Raw genomic sequence first — 24,620 nt, forward strand, 5'->3', positions numbered from 1 at the left:
TTTGTACGTACATAGTGACAAATGAAACAAAACGATTTAAAAAAGTTAAGTTTATTGTTATCGATCATCGGAAAATAATTCACATGTACATTTATTTGGTTATCAGCCCGAGGCAGACGTGAGTCGCACGACACTTCAAATATTGGAATGTGATATTAGAAATTGCGAAACTATTAGATTAGTAAATACTGCGGCCCATTGTTTTGTACTAAAATAATATTTCAACTTCACATTTCATCGTTTCTACATCTATCTATATATAAATATCTTTTATAGAGCTTTTAAATTACTGAACCACGTCCACTCTGTACTGTGAATCACTAATGTCTATGGTCTCTGTATAACGATTTCGGGACACTGTCTCTTTGGGGATGTTTCATTCTCGATCGGTTCTTTCCTTTTCAATGCATTCGATTCATTTTCATCATCTATTTTTATATGTACATTTGATTCTTCCTCATCAGTCTTTTTTTCAGTATTATTTTCAAGTCTATTGCTTATGATAGGTTCTCCACCCTCATCCTGTTGCAGTTCTGGTAAGTTCTGTTTATCCTCTTCGAAGCAGGAGTCATCTTCATTGAAGTCTGGCTTGTCGGGGTAGTCGGCGTCGTCGGTGGCCGCCTCCAGCCGCTCCGCCGCGCGCTGCGACCTCACGTTTTGGTTACAACTTATTGTTCTTTTGCTGCCCGATATGCGGGCCGTTAGCGCCCTGTATAAATGTACTATATCACATGGGGCACCCTGAAACCAAAACAAGTTTTAATTAGCACTAAGTTTACAATGGGAAAATGGGGGAGTGTGTATCTTATTCTACTTACCATAATAAGGTACAATTTAATCTGAAGCTGTGCATCAAATGCTGTAATCCTGAGAGACTTGGCGCCCGCTCGCTCGAGCACCATGTCCGGCCACAGCTTGGTGTTGAGCACGACGCGCAGGGAGCCCGCCACGCGCACCACCAGCCGCGACCCGCCGCCGCCGCTGCCCTGCGGCGCGTCGTTCAGCCGCAGCACGCCGCGCCCGCGCTCCCGCCAGCTACCCGACTCCCACGCGAACAGCCGACATGTTATCTACAGAAATAAAATACAATATAGAAGTTCATACAGAGATTACACTTTCTTGGTCATAATTTCAAAAATAGACCGTCCGATGTTTGTGTAAGCTTCTGGTTTTTAACATTATAAAGTTGCCAGAACTGTCTAACAAAAAACAACATTAGACCTCCTCATCACCTTGGTTGCCACTGTTTGTGTTCCTGTTCTCATATTAAAAAAAATACATTACAAAGCAAACACCTTATTTTCTTTATTCAAACTATCAGCCAGCCAAATTTTCCTACAATGTATTAATAATACTTCTATGTCATTACCTGTAACACATTGATCTCGTCCTCCTCCCCAGTAGTGGTGCAGTTGGAAGTGGTCGGCGGAGGGCGCGCGTGCGAGCGCTCGTACTCCGCCGCGGCGGCCGCCAGTCCCTCCCCGGTACTCTCACTTGGACCCGCTTCCTCCTGAAGTCCAACATAGCACATACACTCCATGCACTTTGAAAATAATATTCAAAAGAATTATTACTTAAAAATGAGAACTTCCCGACTCCTAATGATTACTTATTACAACACAATATAATTAAAATCCAAGATTATAAAAAAAATTATGTGTATATGGTGATTAGAAAACTTAGTAGTTTAAAAGAATTTAATAATGGCTGGTTTCCCAGCTACTTTAACCATTTGCTAGTATTTTTGATTCAATAACTACATGGAATGTGTTTCCCAACTATGTAACTTTAGTTTTACCACTTTGATGCCTAAGTTAAATCTAAAACTAATGAATCATTTTAACAACTTAGCATATTTCACATAAAAATCTATAACGATTACTAAACAAAATACCTGATTATTTTCTTTAACTGAGGCAGCAGCATTTGTGAAAAGTAGTTCCGATGTCCCATTTGAGGAACTATGATCCAAACCGGTAGCATCTCCATTATTGACTGAATCGGCCATTACAACTCGTTCACTTATATTCTGTCCGAAAACAAATCCGGCCGATGATGTTGCAGTTGTTGGCTGTGCAGGTGCTGGGACAGTGCTAGATGACCTTGTGGTGGCGCCCCCCGAGGCCAGCGGTACAAACTTTGGAGAGTCAACTTCTTCTTTCTTGTCCTGCAATCTCTCAACAGGCTCACTCTGTGGAGGATTCTCTTTCTCTGTTTCAACATTTTCAGATTTTTCAGCAAGTTTATAAAATGGATTACTGGTTGGTTTCAGCTGTGGTGGACGTAGGACAGAGGCTGAAAAAACAGTATTTTATAAGTTAGAAAACAACAAAGGTATATGGTTAGGTCCATTCTTTTCTTCAACAGAAAAAGTTAAGAGCTAAGTTAGTTGTACCTATTAAAATCAGGAACGGAACCAACAATTTATTGTTTAAATATAAACTATGTATATAGCATTCTACCAATATCATTAAAAAGATCAAAAACTTAAGGTATATAGAAAAATTGAACGAGAGTTTGTAACTAACTATATATGTTATTTAAACTAGACTCAGTTTGTCACAAACAGAAAGGTAAATGGGGACATATAAACTTTTAAATTCTGAGGAACAGTAAATACAACAGTAACTTCGGGTAGTTAGACTAAATCAAAACAGGAACATATTTCACGTACCGAATGGATTACAAGTTTTGTTGGAACTTGAGGCAAAGCTTGACGAACCAAATCCACCTAGTCGTGGTTTCGCCAATATCACTCGTGATTGAGATGAACCATTGTGTAAATCTTCCTGCGTTGCCTTTCCTGATAAGTGATAAATGAGCAAATATTAAGAAACAGAAAGAATAACAATGTCATAGGTCACTACTATACTTATTGCTTACGTTTAAAATGAATTATTCTTCCTTGGTTAAGCATAAACTAGTATCAATATTACTTAATTCCTTAAAAAGTACAAAAAATTACATTTACTAGACAGTATATTATACTTATCATTTGAAGTTAATACATTCTTGTAACAAAAGTTGACGATACATGATACATGTTCAACTTTGCAAGTGTAATTAGAGTGTAGCATGAAATCTATCCACTTAATAACATATTATATCAAAAGGTGGACAAGATAAAGTTTGTCACTATAATGAGTTAAAATATTAATATTATACAAGAAAATGTAACCATACCTTGCTTTGCATCTGCCATTGTCGAATATTCCTTTACCAACAGATTTACAAAGAATACTTACTGAATATAGGTAACTAATGCACACACACACACACGCGCACACAAACACACACACAGGTATAAACAGCTATCAGCCACTGATCTTCACTGATGGATAGGCAGTTGCTTGAAGATTACAGCTTCCGCTTTGTTCCAGCTTAAATACGTCTTTTGATTTTACTGACAGTTTATTTCATTTCTATTGTTAGTTCAAATCCTCACCACAGCTGCCATACCGTCAGCGCTAAATTGTCCAAAAGTCAAGTAAGCACAAAGTGTTACGGCTTTTAACCTATCCATGAAAGGATTTCAGATTTAGAAACCCAAAGGTTTCCAACCAGTGTGACCAGATTGAATTAAATGTTCATGAAAATATTTTTTTTCGCAGTAAATTAACCAAGTTTAATGAAAAGAATCAACTTCAACTACTTCCTAAACTTGGTTGTATGCTCGTTTTGATTGTAATTTTTTCGGCAGTTTGCATTTGCAAAGTCATTTTAATATGTTTAATAACTACTTTAAGTAATTATATCATTTGTATTATTTGGTAGTACTATCGAGTCCAACTTCTATGAGTAAAAATTGAAAATAAAAAAGATTTACATATAGATTTTATACACCCCAGCCCTACTTAACTAAAACTTAAACTAAACATAAACTATACACAAACTAAATTGTTCTTTGGCACTCTGTGAAATGAAGTGATAAGTGACGTTGACGTGATATGTCAGTCACACGACATATTTCACAGTAGTGTCAACAAGATATGTTTATAATGTTTAAATTTCTCAACATTTTCTTGAATAGTATTATAATAAATGTATAGTTAATTTTTAAAACATTAAAGTTTTTTCCTTTTGTGATTGTATTTAATGTGTTTAATGTAGAGATTTGGTGAAAGACTACTAATAACCCGTTTTTTGAATGATCTAATTCTTTTAGTCGTTGTAAAAGTGAATAAACCAGCACTAAGTCTTTCGGTGTATTACCACGGAAAAGGATTGTCTAAAAGAGTAAGTCAATTTATTATTTAAAATAGAATTTCTAAAGTAAACCTTAATTTACAAATTCTTGAATCTAGTTTAGTGTTATTTAAAGATATTGTCACATTAATTTATTTTATATTTACTCTATCAATTATCATTCTAAAATAAATATTCTCTTTTCTCTGGGTGTGTTTTTATTAATAGATTTTATACATTTTTGACTACTTCCAGTAAACGTTTTTAATGAAAATCTGTTGTATTAAAATTTAGTAAAGATTCATTGTTAAAAAAAAAAAAACAATCATGAATTTAGTATTTTATTTTATAACAAGATAAGTTATTCCCAAAATAAAGTAACAGAACATACACATGAGAAGCTCTAAGGTTAGGAAAGCATTAATTTAATCAAATTACCTGTCTATGGTTCATAGTCATAGATTTATAACCTATTGTAGTGCTTGGCAAACTGCTGCTGGCCAAATATGAACATTAAAATAATTTAAAAAAATTGGAAGGCATATCTGCTCGTTCAGCAAACTGGTGTTACACTAAAATGTCTTGTAATTTAACCACAAAATGTTAATTTATAAAAATAAGATGTAATATTTTTTAATGAAAATATTATTTAACCTTCCATGGATATTTGTGATAGATCCACACTTAAAGAGCCAAGGAGATGCGCTGTAAAGAGGCAAGAAAAGCAGGTCTCCAAGTTCTATGGTTCTTATATAATCTTTTGCCAAAGACCTGTGTAACTTGAATAAATACCAGTGAAATGTTAAAGTTTGAAAGGTTTCTTATTCGATAATATACTACTGGGGTGGTAAACATTTATTTAGCAATATTCCATCGATTTTTTTTTACTTTGTGATTTTGGTTACATTCCAAAGGTTAGCAATTACTTTGTGTTCACTTTGTATATAAGATCTACTGCATACTTTTTTCATATTGCATAGTGTATTTTGTGGTCACTGACATGTCCAAAATACTGTGGTGCATGCCATTGGTTTGTTACCCCTGCCAATGTAAAACATTTGTTGATTTCTGTTCATTGACCTCAGTCTTGAAATGATTGTATTACATTAACCTTGTAACCAATATACTAGTACAACCTTTTCACTTTACATTGTTATTTAACATTTAATTACAATTTTAGGTAATTAGCATTGAGACATCTTACCATCTATCTAATATTATCCCTTATGCAGGATCGGCACAGTATGTACTGCTCTTCCCTACATCTCTATCAGCCATAATATTTGAAACCACTCCTTTCTTAAGCATATCCTCTTGCACACAATCCATCCATACTTTCTTCGGTCTTCCTCTTCCTTTGTAGCCATCCACATTCATTCTTATCTAATATTGTATATGCGAAAAATTTAAATGGATAGATGGATGTGTGTTACGAGTTTGTAGCCTTCATTGCTAAATGTATCGCAATAAAATTTGGTAGATGTAGAGGATAGTATGGAATTAAACATAGGCTACTTACTTTTGTTTTTTCTCTAAAAGAATCTTGGCGAAAGCTATTATTGATATAAATACAATGTTTGTTTACTTTTTTAAGTGTATTATAGCAAGTATATCCCACGTTAACACTTCGAATTAGCGAAAATAGCATGATTTTCAACTCAGTCCAAAACTCGACTTATGATGACTTGCAAGTTTAGTTTTTTATTCTTCGATTAAATTGTATAAACAAAATGAAATCGAATTCTAGTCTAGTATCCTTTCTTTTTTTATATTATCTGCTAAATTTCTGTTAAGTCAATGTTTGTAACAATTTCAATTATTAACACTGGCCATGAATAAGCCTTTTTAGTTTGATATCGAAAATATATTAAGACTTTAATTTTTAATTGTAATTATTACAAGTTAGTTTTAAATAATTATTCTATGAATCAGTAATATATGATAAATTTGGAATCTATTAGTAAATTCTGAGAAAACTTTATTTTTCCGTACCTATTCCCATAGCTTATAGGCAATATGAATATGATCCAGATGCTGTTAATATCTTAAGTTGAGGTGGATTATCTCTTCTAGGCATAATAGCAAGAACGCGAGATAAGGCGCTGCGAGGATATTGATGCGCTTAATAAGTTAACACATGCCACTGAACATAGAATCGGTCATTGTTTTTTTTTATGTTAATGTTTTTTATGTCTGTAAAAAACAAAACGCAAACGATTTTTTCGATTTCGATTGTTTTCTCGAAAACTGAACCGTGGCCCTGTATATCGCGAGATATAAGGTAAGCTACAAAAGAAAGAGCGAGAGAGGAATATAACGAATGTTATATTGTCACTGATAATATTTTGTAGGAACAATAGTTTGGACGAATTCGTTGCTTTTGTCGAGTCACGATCACAACCGTCCTGCTAAACATCAGCGGTGGCGTTTGCAGAACTTTTGTATGTAAGCAGTCGTCGCGGTACATTGGAATCGAAAACAGTCCATTTCGTTAGTTTTTTTTCGCGAAATGTTTTACACCACCCTGTTTGGATTGAATTGTATTGTTGACGAGTTATTGTTGTGTGTGCATTTTAAGTGAAATGCTTTGACTGCTTTTATTCTGTGATTTTCGAAAAGTCCTGTGTTTTTTTTATCTCAAAAAAGTATTACAGTGTTGGTTTTTGTGATAGTGTTTTTTTTTAGATAAAATTAAGATGAAGTTGGATAAAAATGTTCACCAAAGTACCTGCGTTAGCGATGATGATGGTGAGAAGTATTTTTTATTTCGTTAATGAACTGACCACACACAAACCCACAAAATGTCTCAGGACTCTGTTGGCAACTATGGAATACGTATTAGTTTCTTTGTACTATGAAGTGCTGAAAGAATTCCAAAAATTTATAACACTTTCGATTTTTTTTCAAAGGTTTCATAAATATCGGTGTTACATATACAATCTTTCACCATCTTTTATTATCTATAGAAGTCGGTTTTAAAAAATCCACTAAATCGTTTTGCACCATGAATTGGCAAAATTTTTCAACTATTGAACATGTAGGTATAAACGTTTGCGGTGGATTTAGGTGCAGCGGATTCTGATAAATAAGCGTATGAAAATAAATACAGTTTTATCATGACTGCTGTTATTGTATGAATTGCATTTCAGCAATCAAAACCTACTCGAAACATATATAAAATAAAAGAAAACATTTATAAAATTTTTATAAAAGAAACCTAATACAGTGTAATTCCATTTTTAGCAATTTAAATAGGCTCGAGTTATAAATGTACGATAAATCGGGAATTCCCTACGCGTTAATAAATTATGATGTAAGATTTACATATCTTCACTTGTTTCGACTGCCGAAACATCCGTACAAACATATTGTTGACTCAGTTTTTAAGAACAATAAAAGAGATGACCAAATGTTTGTCTAAGAGTGTTTGAAAATTTGGTAACATGTACAGTCAGATGCATAAACATGTATACATTTATAAAGCTTCCGAATTTAAATACATCGTTGGTTTCAAAAATATGTATGCATGTATTCGGCCATATGCCGACTATGTATACGTGTGCTTGGTTAATACGTGCACACATATGAATCTGAAGGCCTGTCCATGTTTCTAAATGTATACATACTTGTATTTAAAAACTTTCGCATTTTTAATATTAGTAAGATATAGGTTTAAACTTAGTATGCATTTGAAATAAAGAAACACCCGCAAGGCCCCTGATTAAAAAATACGTCAGGGGAACGACAGGGCGCTATAAAACCGCCAAAAAAAGTGTATAAATATCTATGTAGCTGACTGTACATGCATTAGCAGTGCAGTAATATTTCCTCTAACCTTTTCACCTTATCTATAATACATATTTGAAAATGTGTGTGCAGAATAAACTTTTATTGTAAACGTACGTCGTTTCATATTTACATAATAAATTCAAGTATAGAAATTGTGTGTACATTCGGTTGCCGCTAAAGTACTACACTTGACCCACGAATGATGAATAACACAATGATTCATCACTATTTTGATGACTTTTAAGGCAATTGGGAAATAAAAGTGGTTGATAAAAGAAATAAAAGTTGTAAATCAAAATGTCATAATACGAAGACGAAGTTAACTAGAAATGTTATGGGTGACTATGAGAAATACCGTTGTTAAGCAATAGAATAGTTTAAAATTTAACTTCAACCAGAATTAAGAATATGTTAAAAGCATACAGTGGTAATAGACTGTTCTGTAAAAGCAAAAGTTTACATGAATCAATGTAAAATTATATGTGTTATTTTGTAACATAGAACTTGTAAATAGTATAGTATTATTCAGTATATTCCTAGATATCTAATAAGGGTCCCAAGAAACAACCGAAAAATGTCGTTGACTTCATAAAAGCCCGCAGTGGAGCACTGACAGAAAATAGGCTTAAGTATTGAACGTCATATTTGTATAGTGTATACTGTCTGCAGGCTACTAATTAACGCAAATAAAGTATATTAACTAAGTTTTAATTCCCTCAGTCAACGATATGGAGACGGACGAAGAGGTGGGTCGAGGCAACCTACTGGACGGCATGCCGCCCATCAATTGCGACACCACCATAGACGATGCCGCCTCTACTGGCAACAACGACATCGGCGATATGACCTTCTGCCTTGGCAACTACGTGCCCGATTTCATGAAGGTAACCTAATATTATACTGCATTCTGGATAATAAAGTAGTAAATAAAAACACTGACTATATAGTTACATCCAAACTTTATTGCGGATCGTGACATCTTAAGACATGTGATAGAACAAAATAAATTTTATATCGTTATCGTCTTGGTTTTTCTCATTAAAGTCTGATTCATATGCTCAATTCAGACAATTTTAACTATTTAGATAAAACAGTGCATGTGACAGCAATATTTTAACTGTACAGTTAAAACTGAGTGTTTGTAGCGAGCTTTACGCATACCTATAACTGTAATTCTATCCATCGATACTTTATTCCGTCTTCCCCGACCTTTATCCACGTTCGTTCTTCAACCATTATACAAAATCATTTTAAATTATTTACCATTATCTGTGATAACCTAAACAAATACATCGATATATTAACTAATATCTATTTATCTGCCTCGCTTAATGTTTTGTTCATTTTTACATAGCGGCGGTGTACGTTTATTTATTACCTGTGGTAAAATATCACCATGACGGTGCACTTCGACGGCATATGTACACGATTGGTCACGTACACATATCGTTCAAGGAATTATACAACAGGATTTGTCATAATGGATTTTTCTTCATTTTCTCTAACCTTATTTATATGATGCGAAGACCTAAAATTAGAGATAAAAGTATGACTTTCTGAATATTTATCTTATCTAATCGATATTGTAATCGTTGAGACGGAAATATACTCATTTATACATAACTGAACCCTGCAACTACTATAATGTCGTTAAGGAAACTTTTGCCTTCGAAATCCTCGTGAAATGGGAAAACCCGTTAATGTCCATACATATTGGTCTACGTACTTAGTCATATTAGAACTAATGGTTCATGTAATCATGAACCAGCTATTTTTATATTTGGAGATTAGATAATTTAAAAACTTAATGAACAGTGTGTTTGAATCGAAGTAGTCTATCGCCATAGAGTTCATAGCTCTTTAACGGATGTTTTGAAGGTGAACTAATCAGTGTTACGCATTATTGACGTCAGCGAATGATCTTTTTGTATAGCTGTTTGTATAAGAATATTTCTATAGTTACATGTGAAGTACCATGGACATGAAGAAGGATAAGCGCTAAAATATACCAAGAGTCTGTACATTGCTGAAACTATTTCATTGATCAATATCATGGTAATTTTTGCCAAATAATTGTTATCTCGTGACATAACTTTGCGAGATTAGATAAAATGGGTCATCAAATTATATAAATTCGTTCAAATCTGTGTCAGTCATTGAGCTATAAGAGAAGTCAAATGAAAAGCTAGGCTTGTATACTAAATCATTTTGACAACAATCAATTATTTCAAACTATATCTGTACTTAATGTTAAGAGGAAAGATTTGTATTTTTGTATGTATTGAAATAACTCCGAAATTACTGGGTCGATTTTAAAGATTCATTCACCATTAAAAAGCTACATTATCACTTAGTAACATCAGCTATACTTTTTTATTATTTTTAATATAACGCGGGCGGAGTCGCGGGCGAAAGCTATTTATTAATAATTCCATAGTTATGCGCTTGCATATATCATCGCTGTTAAAGGGACACTTTCCTAATATTTCATTAGTACTATTTACCTTTACTATATTTATACAAAAAATTAAATGAATGACTCACATCGTGACAAAATATAATGACTATGTTGAGCGATAATTTTAATTGATAAGATGTTAGAAATCTGAAACTGTCCTTTGCGCAAAATCATCTACCACAAACTTTCACCAAGTGGGATCGTGGTCAAGCGCTAGCTTATCGAACATAAAAAAAACATAAATCGGTTTACAACTTTTATTTTAAATTTTTATTCTATCACTAATAAAAAAAGTTATAGATTATAAATAGATTCAACGACATATTTTAAATTGCTAGACGTGCACCATCGAATTGTGGCACAAAACATTTTTTTTTATTTTTAGTTATTGAATTAGATTTGTGGAATTGTAACATTTCCCTCTTCAAGATTTTTCCTAACGTTATTATGATTTTAATCTTCGTTGTCTTTCCATTATTTGAATGTAATTAACATGAATGGAGATATGAAACTGGTTATAGTTAAATTTTATCGCCATAATATGACTTGCTTTTTATAAAACGCAAGCGGGCATGACTGCGCACATTTTGCCGTGACGTCATCGCACCATGCGACCACAGCAGCCATAGCTGAAAAGGATATCTGTATTAAAGTTTTACAATAACATATTAAAATATTCACGATTGTTTTATGTAACAAGCAGATAGTAATTAATAACTGCAGATCATTGTAGATAAGCTAGGAACAAAAAACTTGAAATGAATAAGTCGTGTCAAGTTCATTACAAACTTGTTTTTTTAAATGATTATTGTTATGTGTTACGTTTATCATTTTCTCTAAATTAATACAACATAAAAAAATAAGTTAGTTAACTCTAAAAATGTAAACAGAATAGAATGAATATCTGTTCGATTATAAAGAAGAAAAAAAGTCTAGTAGCCTAATGTGAGTTTATTGTTTTCATTCTAATAGATAATATTATAACGCAGAAAATTTTATCTAGAAGTGAATAAAACAATACGGTATTCCCAACATTCACAATCTTACTAGTTATCACTTATACGTAGGCATTACGGTAAGCCACAGGCCTAAACCAGATCAGTGCAGATTGGTTGACTTCACACTAAATTATTTCGACGTTTCTTTCACCGTAAGATTGTACAGCATTGTATCTGCGTGTATTTTATAGAACTTTGTACATCCACAGATGCTGTTCACGATGAGATCACACCATATGCTGACCGATGTTGTGTTGGAAGTCGGCAATGAACTGTTCCACGTGCATAAAGTGGTTCTTGCTGCTGGCAGCCCGTACTTTAAGGTGACTTTTTTTATTATTGCCATTAAGTCGTTTACTGGCTAGTTACAAAAGTCCCTCGATACACCGCGATTTTAAAATATTTGTATTTTCCCCGGAGTTATAGATTTAAGAATGTCATATAATCAGACAGATCGCCTGTACTTTCATATTAAGATGTTTCTTCAGTCCGCTAAGCGATAACAATATGCCCGTCTCGAAACAAAATTATCTGTTTTATCTGTCTGTTTTACCTGATTTGTGCAATAACTTCTGCGAAAATTATCCTAATGACGTTGTAAAAATTTAAGTCTGTTTTCTAAATCAAGTTTAAATAAAGATAACTGTTGCTATTCGTTTTTTTTACAGTTATTTCTGACCAAATATGATACAGGTTTATGACCTGTCTATGTTGCATATCAGTCGCAATTAACACACATTTGCGGTTTCATATCAATGTAGAGGTTCGCATGCGACACCATCCGCATGAAATTATATAAACTTCATTTTATTGTTTACATTTCGTAAAACTTTCAATTGCAAATGTCAAAAATCAAATGCAGAAATGGCAATGAAGGCCCTTGACATTGACTGTGTATTGTTAATGAGTAACCATGGCAGCCTTGCTTTTTTTAATTTATTAACCCCATGGATGTACTACTACTAGAACAGGATTGAGCTTCTGTCGAATTAATAGAATTAATAAAAAAACAGTCTTTGCTTTTCCACTTTCTATATATTTGATCACAAAATTTACAACTTATACTTTTTTACAAACGTTATACAAAAGTTAACCTTATACCACTTTATTTTTTGTCATGTATTGCTGGAATGACATTTAAATCAGAGTTAATTTTGTAAATAATATTTATTTATACATGTTATGTATGTTTTTTCCATTAACGAAAATGTAGAACATTTCGACTGAGAATTCCATTATCGCGACATTGACCCCGCACTAAACTCTAAATGGCACAATGTACGATGTTAGTGCAAACATATCCCCCCTATTTGAGTTCTCGAGATATCGCGGTTACTATCATAACAGAATAATTATGTTACTTTACTATTATGTTAAATTTATTTGATACACGATTAATTAATTACGGCGTAATCTTTCGACAATAACGTCGAGGACACTACATTTTTGAAGGAGCATCGTTTCTTTTTTTTTTATTTAAACTATAATTTGGATTAATCCTGTTACGTAATTGAAATAGAAGTTATATCTTTCTTTTTACGGTCGACATAAACAAATGTAGTATTTAATAGTAAATAAACAATTACCAGTAGGACAAAAGAGCATGATTAGTCCCCATATACCCTACTGCGTGGTTCACCCTTGGTCAGTACAGTTGAACAGTAGCACTCAATAACTGTACTGGCATTGAACTGGCTTAGTGTGAACACTAACTGGTCGTTGAAATTTACTTAGGCATATCACTGTCTCACTCTATCTTTGATTCATAGGCGATGTTCACGAGCGGTCTGAAAGAGAGCGAGATGTCTCGCGTGCGGCTGCAGGGCGTGTGCCCCTCGGCGATGGCGTGGCTCGTCTACTTCATGTACACCGGCAAGGTCCGCATCACGGAGGTCACCGTCTGCCAGCTGCTGCCCGCTGCTACTATGTTCCAGGTAACACAATGACATGTGACCCTTTAAGAGTTTTGTATGACATGGGTATTCTGAGGACTTGTAACTTTTGTCTCATAAAACGCGTAGACATAATTGTCTCTAATATGCTATTATTTCTTTTGGAATTCCTGATTGAACTCGATATTTGGTCAAGATGTGGTTCACGTCCATATTCGATCGGCGAGGTACAAACCTATGACCGTGAAATACGGGCGCATAAAAAAATCAAGAATCTACACAAATGAGAAACTTGGAGATCAGTCTATTAAAAAGATATAGTATTTTCGTTCCCTTGGCATTTTAACTGTAATTTAACGTCTTAATGGGAATAAAACATCGAAGCGGAGAAACGCCCCTAGAATAGAGGAGATAAAAATAAGGGGGGACCGCTTGTCGGCTGGCGACGCCCAAGAACTTAATATATCCATCAAGTAATATATAAAATCGTTGAGAGAACAAATGGCAAAAAATATTTATTTCATAAAATCAATATAGATAAAAGTTTTTTTGTTACATTTCAAAGTTCAATGTAATTGTAGCGTGAGTCGGCTCGAATGTTGAATTTTTGGCTCAGTCATGCCGCTCGCTGATGTAAAAAAACATTTTCTATACGTGTGCAGCTATCGACAACGCTTTAAAACATTGAATATTTTAACGATTATCATATACGACTTGTTTGTATGTAAAATATCCTTTAATTTGGGGGCCGGAGCTTTATTTTTTTAATTATATATACGTTGATGTCCATAATATCAAACAGTCCAAGAGTTAAAATGTGTTTAGCGAAAGAGAGCCTTACTATAATTTTGGGGTTATATTGCTTAAATATCCAGGTTATGTAATAAAATAATCTATACATATAATAAAATTAGTGTGTCTGTAATATCAAAAGAAAATTTCCAGATTTTGGGAAGATGATGTATTTGCATTGCTGGTAACGAAAATCGCATTTAAAAATTGTTGTCTATCTGTCTGTCTGTCCGCAAGCCGCGTTTGTTCCTGGTAATCTCCGAAATAAATGGACTAATCTCGACCGGACTTTCCCTGAAGGGTAGTTGACATACCCGGGCATTATAGGGTGCTTTTTATTTTAATATTCCGTGGATTAAGTCGCGGGCAACAGCCAATTTTAACAATAATCACCAAACGTCCTTGGTATTCCTTGGTACTGACAGAAACAAAGAGAATGGCAGATATCTAATCTAATCACAATATCATTTACCAATCAATCTTGGCCTATTACTGTGGTGCGTTGACTTTTAAAACTTTCGTTTACTTTTACGTTGATATGCTTGTTTAGAAAAAATACTCGAGGAAAGATGTATGTGTATTTTCTAAGAATTAAAAATTTGTACAGATCTCAAACGTGATGGAGGCGTGTTGTGCGTTCCTCGAGCGACAACTGGACCCATCCAATGCGATTGGTATCGCCAACTTCTCCGAGCAGCACGGCTGCGTCAAACTCAAGCAGAAAGCCAACCAGTTCATTGAGAGGCATTTCACTGAGGTAATTGTACTAGAGTACCAAGAAAGAATACCAAAAATATAAATGCGAAAGTTCAGATGAATGGATGTTTTTTACAGTTTGTAGCCTAAACGGCTGAACGGATTTTGATTAAATTTGATACAGATGTAGAGAATAGTCTAGAAGAACACATAGGTTAGGTTTATTTCACGCGAACTCCCCAAATTCAACCCATGGTGGGACAAATGTTTCAAAATCATTAATAACTCATTTAACCATTACTCATGTTATATCTATATTCATCTTTATTAAGATGATTACTTGACGTTTTCTGCAAGCTTGTTCGCACGTTTCTTACATTAATGACGTATATATAAAAGGAATATAGTTTACATTATATTTGGCTCATAATTATATTTAGACGAGCTGTTGCCCGCGACTTCGTCCACGTGGTATTAGAAAACTTACAAACTATATAAATTACAAATAGTTACGTATCCCACGGGAACCGGACATTTCTCGGTGATGTAGCTTATCCCATGTGTACTCCAGACTTTGTTTTATATCTGTGCCAAATTTCAATAAGATATGTTAAACCATTGCAGAATGATCGAGTAAACATTAAAAAACTAAATTAATGAATCCCACAGGAACCGTAACTATTCCCGGGATAAAAAGTAGCCTATGTGTTCTTCCAGACTATGCTCTAAACCTGTGCCAAATTTCATAGAGATCCGTTCTGCCGTTTAGGCTACAAACGCTAACAAACATCCGTGCATCCATCCATCCATCCATCTAAACTTTCGCATTTATAATATTAGTAAGATAATGATTGAAATATCCAACAAACTATCGAGTTGTTACGTCATATCAAACCCGGAATATTTTTCTGTCATATCTAGGTAACAACTTATATCAATAAAGGCGCAAATTAGCAAATTAATATGATGAAATTTGTATTACAATATATCTTTGTCGATTAAGTGAATTTCACGCCCAGTTTATTTAATACTTCCATAAAGTAAATTTAAAATCGATGATAAAAATTGTTAATTTGCAAATTTTCCGCCTGCGATATCTACGTCACTATGACGATACTGAATTTTATATAATAATAATATAAGATAATTGCTTGTTATCGGGGAATGTGCTAATTTTAGGTTACGTACACGCTGACGTCCGGTGCTATATCTTGCGTTACAAATGTTTAGGATAAACGCCAGTTCGACGACATAACTATGAATTACTAGGATTATTAGATTTATTTTAATAGCAAAAAATGGACGCAATTGGTCTGATTTCTTTTTGTATGTAAACTATGGTCTTTGTAAATTTTTACAATATTTTAATATAAACAATAAGATAAGCAGGCGCCTGTAATTCCTAGTTTACAGAAATTTTAGACAGTATTAGAAACATGACATTTTTTTCTTCCATTATGTACCCTATTTTATTTATTTACTCATACCTTTAAATAAATGAACCAAAGGAAATCATTTTTTTTAGACCAACTCACTGGATAACTATTTTAGTTGAGGCCTAGCTAGCCTCATACAAAAAGTAATGATCTTTGACTAACGGAGTATGTGACCTTCAATTGAAACTGAATTCAATCATACTAATATTATAAATGTGAAAGTTTAAATGGATGGATGGATGTTTGGTAGAGTTTGTAGCCTAAACGGCTGAACGGATTTCGATGAAATTTGGCATAGTTGTAGAAGATAGTCTGGAAGAACACATAGGCTATGCAATTTTGTTTGTTTTTTTCATTTTACGTGGACGGAGACGCGATCGAAAGCTAGTAGGTTATAATCCGATAATGTGGCCCATTTCAAACATTTACTTATGAAAATCATTTTTCAATTATTAAGCTGGTACCGAAGGTTTAGCTAATTGTATAAAAATTATTTACAGGTTTGTCGAGAAGAAGAATTCCTACAACTAACAGCTCCTGAACTTATATCTCTTATCAGAAAAGACGAACTCAACGTGAGAGAAGAACGTGAGGTTTACAACGCAGTATTAAGTTGGGTGAGTAGTAATAGCAACCAGTGAAATGTTATAAAACAAGCTGTCGCCCGCAAATTTCGTTAGTATTTTGACAGCGCGGAATTAAAAAAAAATACCCAATAAAATTTCTATCCATATCAACTACCCTTCAGTGAAAGTCCGGTCAAAGTCGGCCCAGCCGTTTTGGTGATTACCCGGAACAAACGCTGCTTGCAGTCAGACAAACAGACAAATACAATTTTAATGCGATTTTCGTTATCAGTAACGCAAATACATCACCCTCCCGAAATCTGAAATTCTTTTGATATAACAAACAGACACTCCAATTTATGTATAGATATCTCACCCAACAAAAAATCTACAAACACACATAATTTGTATATTTCAAACTAGTTTTCAAATGTAATGTGGTACTAGGATAAATAAATCAAAAGCAAATAAAATAACTGTGTTATTACTCTTGTAGGTAATTCCCCGGGTAATAAGTGTTTGCCAAACTGCGTGCGTCAGTTTAACCAAGTATTTGTTTTATTTGTACCTACGATTTTATCGAATCGACATTTGATGACACCTTTTTGAACCTCGTATATCTATATTTATCTATATTTCTATTCTATATTAATATTATGAAAAGGAGAGATCTGTATTTTTGGTATTATGTATGTATTCGATTCACGTAAAAACTATTGGGCCGATTTTTAAAATTCTTTCACGATAACAAAGGTTATTTATCTGTGAGTAACATAGGCTATACAATTATTATTATTTTGTTATTATATTTCACAGATGTAGTTTAAACTATGACATTTTAAATTTAACTATCTTATCAATAGTGATTGGTCAGCGCAAATTCATGTAATTAATTCTTATCTGTTTGAAAATGCATTCGTAATATGTGTGTTATATCATTTTTTATACGAAAGCTTGTTATAACATTTTATGTTGATATTTTGTAAAATTTGCTTTTAAATTCCCACTATCAGTATGATATACACCTATAGTTTTAATCGAAATCAATTAAAATGAGACATTAAAACAAACATATTTCAAAACCTATTTAATAAAGCTGTAAACACTGATTGGTTAAACATTTTGCATCATATACTTAAATACTAGCTTTGTTACCCCGAAATTATAGTCAGACACTATTTACTTAAACACTTGTTTTAAGTATACAATGTTACACCAACTTGTACCACACTGCTTTCTGTAAAACTGCTTTACTTTTACTAGCTGCTCCTATGCGGCCTTTTTCGCATGAAATTACAAACTAGCTTTCGCCCGCGACTTCGTCCGCGTGGAATTGAAAAAAATAAAAGTAAATAGCCTATGTGTTCTTCCAGACTATCCTCTACATCTATGCCGAATTTCGTCGAAATCCATTCAGCCGTTAGACTACAAACTCTAACAAACATCCATCCAAACTTTCACATTTATAATATCAGCAAGATTATGTTTTTGTCCCTATACCGCACATCGGTATTTTCCAACGTATTTACGCACGTATTTACACATGTAAGTTTAATAGCGTGAAAATATGTAACCTAAACCATGTCGTAAGAGTTTTTATTAAAAATATAGTGTGATTGCCGACATTCTACATAACTTAGTAGTGTGTGTTTACGTTTTATTAATTATGGGATTATCCAAAAACTCATGCCGAGCGCTAGTCATATTATAAAAGGGTTGACGTATGTTAAATATAAAATGTAATTTAAACAATGTTTTTTTCTTTAACTCCAACATTTAATTAAAATTGATAAAATTTGCCGCACTTAGCGAGTTATTCGTATCATATCAAAGGGCACGATAAGCGAATGATTTGCCAATTTGTGGTTACGCTTGCATTTTGTGCTATGAAATAAATGATTGCACCTTCATATAGGTTTTGACACACCTCTAGTTACGTCCACGTATTTTTGCGTATATAACCTTAGAAATATATCAAAAATAGTAAAGTGACCACGATGTCTATAGCTTTGAGGACTTTGACTGAAACAATTTGTATGTTTATTGTTATATTTTAACCTAAGTTAATTAGTTTACAATTATTTTGGTTGTATTAAGATATTTTTCTTATTATAGAATTGTATAGTTTTTACTGTAATAGCCTGTTATTTATGTTTAACGCTTTTCAAATATCTTAGCAGTCCAAGGTCGTAAGCAAGCTGCGCAATGTGCTCTCCCCGCACTCCGCTAAACTAAAATTGTGTTCTGTGCGACTCGTGTAAAATTAAGAGCCGCTAACATATGTAAAATTCTATTATTATTTCTTACAGACAGATTAATTACCTATGTAAAAGTGTAAGAATTTAAATCGGCCCAGTAGTTTTTAAGTGAATCAAATACATACAAAAATATAAATCTTCTTAGTATAGATTATAACTAAAAAAATTGTGTTTGTAATTCTTGCCTTTCTCAACGTTAAATTATAAAATGTGATTATTTTAGGTGTAAGTTGTAGGTAAATATTGGTTGTGTTTGCGTTGCTCTTGAGTGTAATTTTTCCTAGCGATTTGCGTTTATAAAATTCAGTCTTTACAAGTAATTATTGATATCATATCTAATCGGAAGCTACGCAGAACACCGTGACTAACGATATTTTCCGATCTTACGCAATAATACAATTGGGAGAATGTTAAAAAAATATTCAACTATACTTAAATGTTTCTATAATTTATTACAAAAATGAAGTTTATGGATGTCCAAACAATAAGTGCAAAGAGTAAAGAAAAAAAGAAAAAAACTACGAAGCATGAGTTGTGTTATTTAAAAAATCCTCCAATTAGTGTAATAAAATCGACTTTAACCTTCTAATTTGTCGCGATCATCCGTTCACAACGGATACACGGTGCTAATATTTACCTCTACTGTTAAACCTGTAAAATTGCTATCTTTATTTTAGTATTCTTTCAAATACTTATCACTATAATCATCAACAACTATCAGTGAGTAGCTTTTAATGCTAAATGTAAAAGTACCGTCAACCTTAAAAAGTTAGATGTATATTTTAAACATCAAATAGCCAGAAAGCCGTGATAAGAATGAAGAGAGTATATTGTGGAAGGCTTAATGCCTAGTTCACGAGGCTAGTACAATAAAATAACATTTAACTAGCATAATATAATATTAACTGGCGTCATTGTTGGACACAATCCATGCCTGGCCATCAGTGACATAGAATGGTGATGTTAACAAAAGGTGATATTTCCAGGTGAAATACGACGAGGACCGGCGGTACCCTCGCATGGAGCACATCCTGCAGGCGGTGCGCTGCCAGTACCTCACGCCCAGCTTCCTCAAGGAGCAGATGAACACCTGCACCGTGCTCAAGAAGGTGCCCGCCTGCAGGGAATACCTCGCTAAGATATTCAAGGTAAGTAAATTGTACTTTATTACAATGTGATAAAGTTTCATTTTGCTCTCACAGTGTGTTGTATATTTACACATAATTTAAAACTCTCGTATAGTGGCTCTATTTAATTTTATTTTAATGAAATGTTAGATTTATATAAGATTTTCGATCTTCGACAACTACTTCGTGTCTTACGTCATTAACAATAAAAATAGTAAGAGATATCGATAAGTTGTTATGCTTTATCAAGTATTAAATCTATCAATCAATAAATTATAAAAAATATACAAGTCATTATTTTGCAACATACCAGTGTTCGAAATCATTCCTTTCTGGATTGGATTTTTGTTACAATATTAAAATTTAGAATAAGAAAAAAAAAATTCTGCTTCAACCTACTCGCCCTGTGTAGCATTGGACGTCTAAATCTAAATACTTAGTCTTTCGTACTTAGTCACATTATTCACTCACTCTAGTCATTGTTTAGAAACAACTTTCTTACATCTTCGTTCGGAAACACGCATATACACATCCCACATAAATGAAAAGACTGCATCCTTCATAAATGCAATAATCGATTTGCATAAAAACACGAAACTAATTATTTTATAGGATCTGACATTACATAAAAAGCCCGTAGTGAAGGAGCGGCGGCCGAACACGCCGCGCATCATCTATGTGGCGGGCGGATACTTCAGACATTCTATCGACGTCTTCGAGGCCTTCAACCTGGATGACAACTGCTGGACCACGCTGCCGCGCCTCACTGTGCCCCGCTCCGGACTCGGCGCTGCATTCCTCAAGGTAAATATATAAACAACCTTCATTTACGTCTAGTAAGTACTTGCGTCAAAAGTGTGACGACATCGTGCTCTATTTTAGGCTCAGCGTGTGGTCTTGGTAGCGTTTCGTAAGGTTTTAGTAATCCGAGGTTGTTGAAATCCGACTCGAAGGACCACTCATTAATATGAACATATTATTTGAAAGAAAATGAATAATAACATTTTATAATAAATGCATTTGTAATAAGAGTAAAATACAACACGTCGTAATGTATATGTCACAAAAATTATTATTTTTCTATATAAAGGTTACAACAACCTCGAGGCCTCATTATATACTATAAATGAATAACAATGTAGTTCTGATAATTCTGATATCTATCGAATTTGAATGTATGTATTTCATCAGTGTGATGTTAGTTGTAACGTAACCGGCAGGGGCTGTTCTACGCGGTGGGCGGGCGCAACACCTCGCCGGGCTCCTCCTACGACAGCGACTGGGTGGACGTTTACAACCCCGCCACCGAGCACTGGCGCCCCTGCAGCCCCATGGCCACGCCCCGGCACAGGGTAAGCTACGACCTCATTAGTATCTACCCTTCCTTAGTATATCTCGTCTAATTTCGTTAAAATAATTATTCTAAAAGTATCCATAATTTCCATGCATGTAGCTGAAGTAGTATTGTTCGATAGGTGGGCGTGGCCGTGATGGATGGCCTGTTGTACGCTGTGGGTGGCTCCGCCGGCTCTGAGTACCATAAATCTGTTGAATGGTAAGTTTATAGTATTATCAAATTCATTATCGAGCGTCGGTGGCTCAGTGGTTTGAACACTTGACTTGTAATCTACAGGTGTTGGGTTCGAATCCCGCCATGTACCAATGTGATTTTCGATATTTCGAATTTTCATATGTACATAATTTACCCGACGTTCTTATGGTGAAGCAAAACATCGTGATGCAACCTGCACATATCGGCGAAGAAATTCAATGATATGTGTGAAGTCAACCAACCCGCACTTGGCCAGCGTGGTTGACTATGGCCTAGTCACCCCGTATTAGGGTAGGCTCCGAGCCCCTCGGTGGGGACGTATAGTGAGCTGGTGACTATCGACAGTAGAATCTGCTAAGAGAAAAAATAGAAACTACTAAATTTGACTCTAAACTAGCTTGTGCCTATGATTCCGTACTTACGGAGTTAAATTTTTTCTGTAAAACCCTAATATCTGTCAAAACTTTCTCATTTATAATATAACTATTTTGTAATTAATATGCGTATAGAATATTCTAGTATGTCTGTTGTCTACTCTACTGCATTGTAGTGAACTTACATACTGTGAAGTTCAATAGACAAGTTGCGTATGTTATAAAAGATGAGTGTTCGTCAGCTACGACCCGGAGGCGGACGCGTGGACGCACGTGGCGGCGATGGGCAGCGCGCGGCTGGGCGTGGGCGTGGCCGTGGTCAACCGGCTGCTGTACGCGGTGGGCGGCTTCGACGGCACGCGCCGCGTGCGCTCCGTCGAGTGCTACCACCCCGAGAACAACCGCTGGAGCGACGTCGCGCCCATGAACGTCGCGCGCAGCGGCGCCGGTACACACAACTCTCTATATCTCAACACACTGTTCAAATATATAGTAAACACATGTTTAGTCATCTAAGATGATAGTAATCACACTATATCTTTGCAAGGCACTCTTTTTAATAAAAAGTCCTACACTTACGTCACGCTTTAGGCTATATATTTTCACGCCATTAAACGTAAGGGATAAATATTTTGGATAAAAAAACTAATGTGGGAAAGAGACCATAAGTTGCTGCCAACATGAAGGAAGTAAGATTGCCATGGTTTGTCATCATGACATGTCATTTTCAAATTTGACAAATTTCATAATGTAACAAAATATTCAAAATTTCATGCGGGAACAGCTAGTAAATATATATAAGCATGTGGTGTTTGCAGGCGTGGCGGCGCTGGGGCAGTACATCTACGTGGTGGGCGGGTACGACGGCGCGCAGCAGCTGGCCAGCGTGGAGCGCTACGACACGGAGCGCGACGTGTGGGAGTGCGCGGCGGCCGTGCACGTGGCGCGCTCCGCCCTCTCGCTCACCGTGCTCGACAACAAGCTCTACGCCATGGGTCAGTGCCGCTTTGTTAACCGACTTTAAAAGTGACAATTCTCAATTCGAATGCAATTCTGTGTTTTATGTACGTACGTCGATAACGTTGCGATTTATTGTGCGCTTTACGTGATTCTTTTTTGTTTGATGTGAAATTGCTGCCATTTGGTCCCAATTTTTTTTAGAATTAAAGACTATCCAATACTTTTTCGTAAAGAAGTGTTCCAAACGTTGGAAATTATTGTCTGGAAGTTGATTTTCTTTTTTGCTAATATTATTTCCGTGTGTATCGCACCTATGCAGGTATGGTCGAAATTAATTTAATTATTTTTATACCCCAGGTGGCTACGACGGTACATCATTCCTGGACATAGTGGAAGTATACGATCCGGAGACGAACACGTGGAAGACGGGGACACCGCTAACGTCGGTGCGGTCCGGGCACGCCTCCGCGGTCTGCTACCAGCACGTGGCGCCGCCCGCGGAGCCCCCGGAGCCCGAACCCGCCGTCATCCGCAAGCTGGGCAAGCGCCCCGCCCCCAAGCCCGGCACCTCCTCCGGCTCCACCTCCACCGGCCGCGCCGAGGATGTACCCATGGCTAATAACATTATAGGAACCCTATCCAATGATAGATACGCCTTATAGCGCACGGACTCCGCCGCCTAGCTTGTGACGTCACCGATAATCAAGCTAGGCGGTTGTCGTGTGACTATCCTTGGCATGGACATTTATTATGTCACAGGGGTACACGATTATACCCTTAATATACATTTTCATTCCACGTACCAGTGAATAATGTGGCTTTCGCGCATGGATTCGAACGTCTAGTGAACAGGTGATATGTTATTAGGACGTGCTCTCGGCGGATGTTCTAGAAATGCTTTAAATGACTATCGTGTTTATGGTCAAACAACGATATCCGACTTGGTAAGAGACGCTATCGCGGTTAATTCGAAAATGTGTAAAATCTACATGAAGCAAAATATGACATGACAGCTACGGTACGAAAGTATCTTGAAATATATTTTAACATTGACAGGAGGGCGCTACTGAGCTGTCATAATTTGACTTTTCCTACCAGGTCAGATTATTGCGGTCTATGATTTTGCCTAGACAGAATGTTCACACAATATGAGCTTCCTTAAACTTGTCATGAGATGACAATCCTAACAAATAATTTATTAAAATATTTCTAATAAGTTACACATTTTTAATTTTAAAATATAGTTATAGTTATTCGTTCATGCATTTGTTCATTGTTTTTTTTTTGTTGACTGTATCGCATATTATTAACCATTCAATACCAGATAAGAGCGGGCGCACATCTTTAACTAAAATATCGCACTACTGTTGTGCGATTGTCGATTCTTTCGCAGCCAATTCACCTGTTTGGTGGCACAACTAAAAATCGAGTAGTGTGACCTTACCGAGACCAGTTGTGCGATAGTTTAGTCAAAAGTGTGGGCACGGTTGTTACAAAGTATTTAACGTTAAACCAATCACCATTCAAGAAAAACATT

The 24,620-nt window shown here is 35.1% G+C and overlaps 2 protein-coding genes across 2 annotated transcripts; one reads left to right on the forward strand and one right to left on the reverse strand.

Moving 5' to 3' along the window:
• Window positions 1-35: 35 nt before the first annotated feature.
• LOC106100222 (ran-binding protein 3) lies at window positions 36-3,296 on the reverse strand. The gene is made up of 6 exons (XM_013279007.1): window positions 3,184-3,296; window positions 2,675-2,803; window positions 1,895-2,295; window positions 1,370-1,510; window positions 819-1,070; window positions 36-741 (listed from the first exon to the last, which is right to left on the reverse strand). Exons 1-6 carry the CDS (start codon window positions 3,200-3,202, stop codon window positions 328-330), a joined length of 1,356 nt encoding a protein of 451 aa, XP_013134461.1. The 5' UTR covers window positions 3,203-3,296; the 3' UTR covers window positions 36-327.
• A 703-nt stretch (window positions 3,297-3,999) lies between these two features.
• Window positions 4,000-24,315, forward strand: LOC106100173 (kelch-like ECH-associated protein 1). The gene is made up of 13 exons (XM_013278929.1): window positions 4,000-4,236; window positions 8,695-8,858; window positions 11,640-11,753; window positions 13,200-13,364; window positions 14,722-14,871; window positions 16,747-16,863; window positions 20,057-20,218; window positions 20,810-21,001; window positions 21,418-21,549; window positions 21,673-21,752; window positions 22,366-22,571; window positions 22,942-23,118; window positions 23,441-24,315. Exons 2-13 carry the CDS (start codon window positions 8,703-8,705, stop codon window positions 23,743-23,745), a joined length of 1,956 nt encoding a protein of 651 aa, XP_013134383.1. The 5' UTR covers window positions 4,000-4,236; window positions 8,695-8,702; the 3' UTR covers window positions 23,746-24,315.
• Window positions 24,316-24,620: the final 305 nt, after the last annotated feature.

The sequence above is a fragment of the Papilio polytes genome, unplaced genomic scaffold, assembly GCF_000836215.1.
Source record: "Papilio polytes unplaced genomic scaffold, Ppol_1.0 DF824069.1, whole genome shotgun sequence".
Lineage (NCBI taxonomy): Eukaryota > Metazoa > Arthropoda > Insecta > Lepidoptera > Papilionidae > Papilio > Papilio polytes.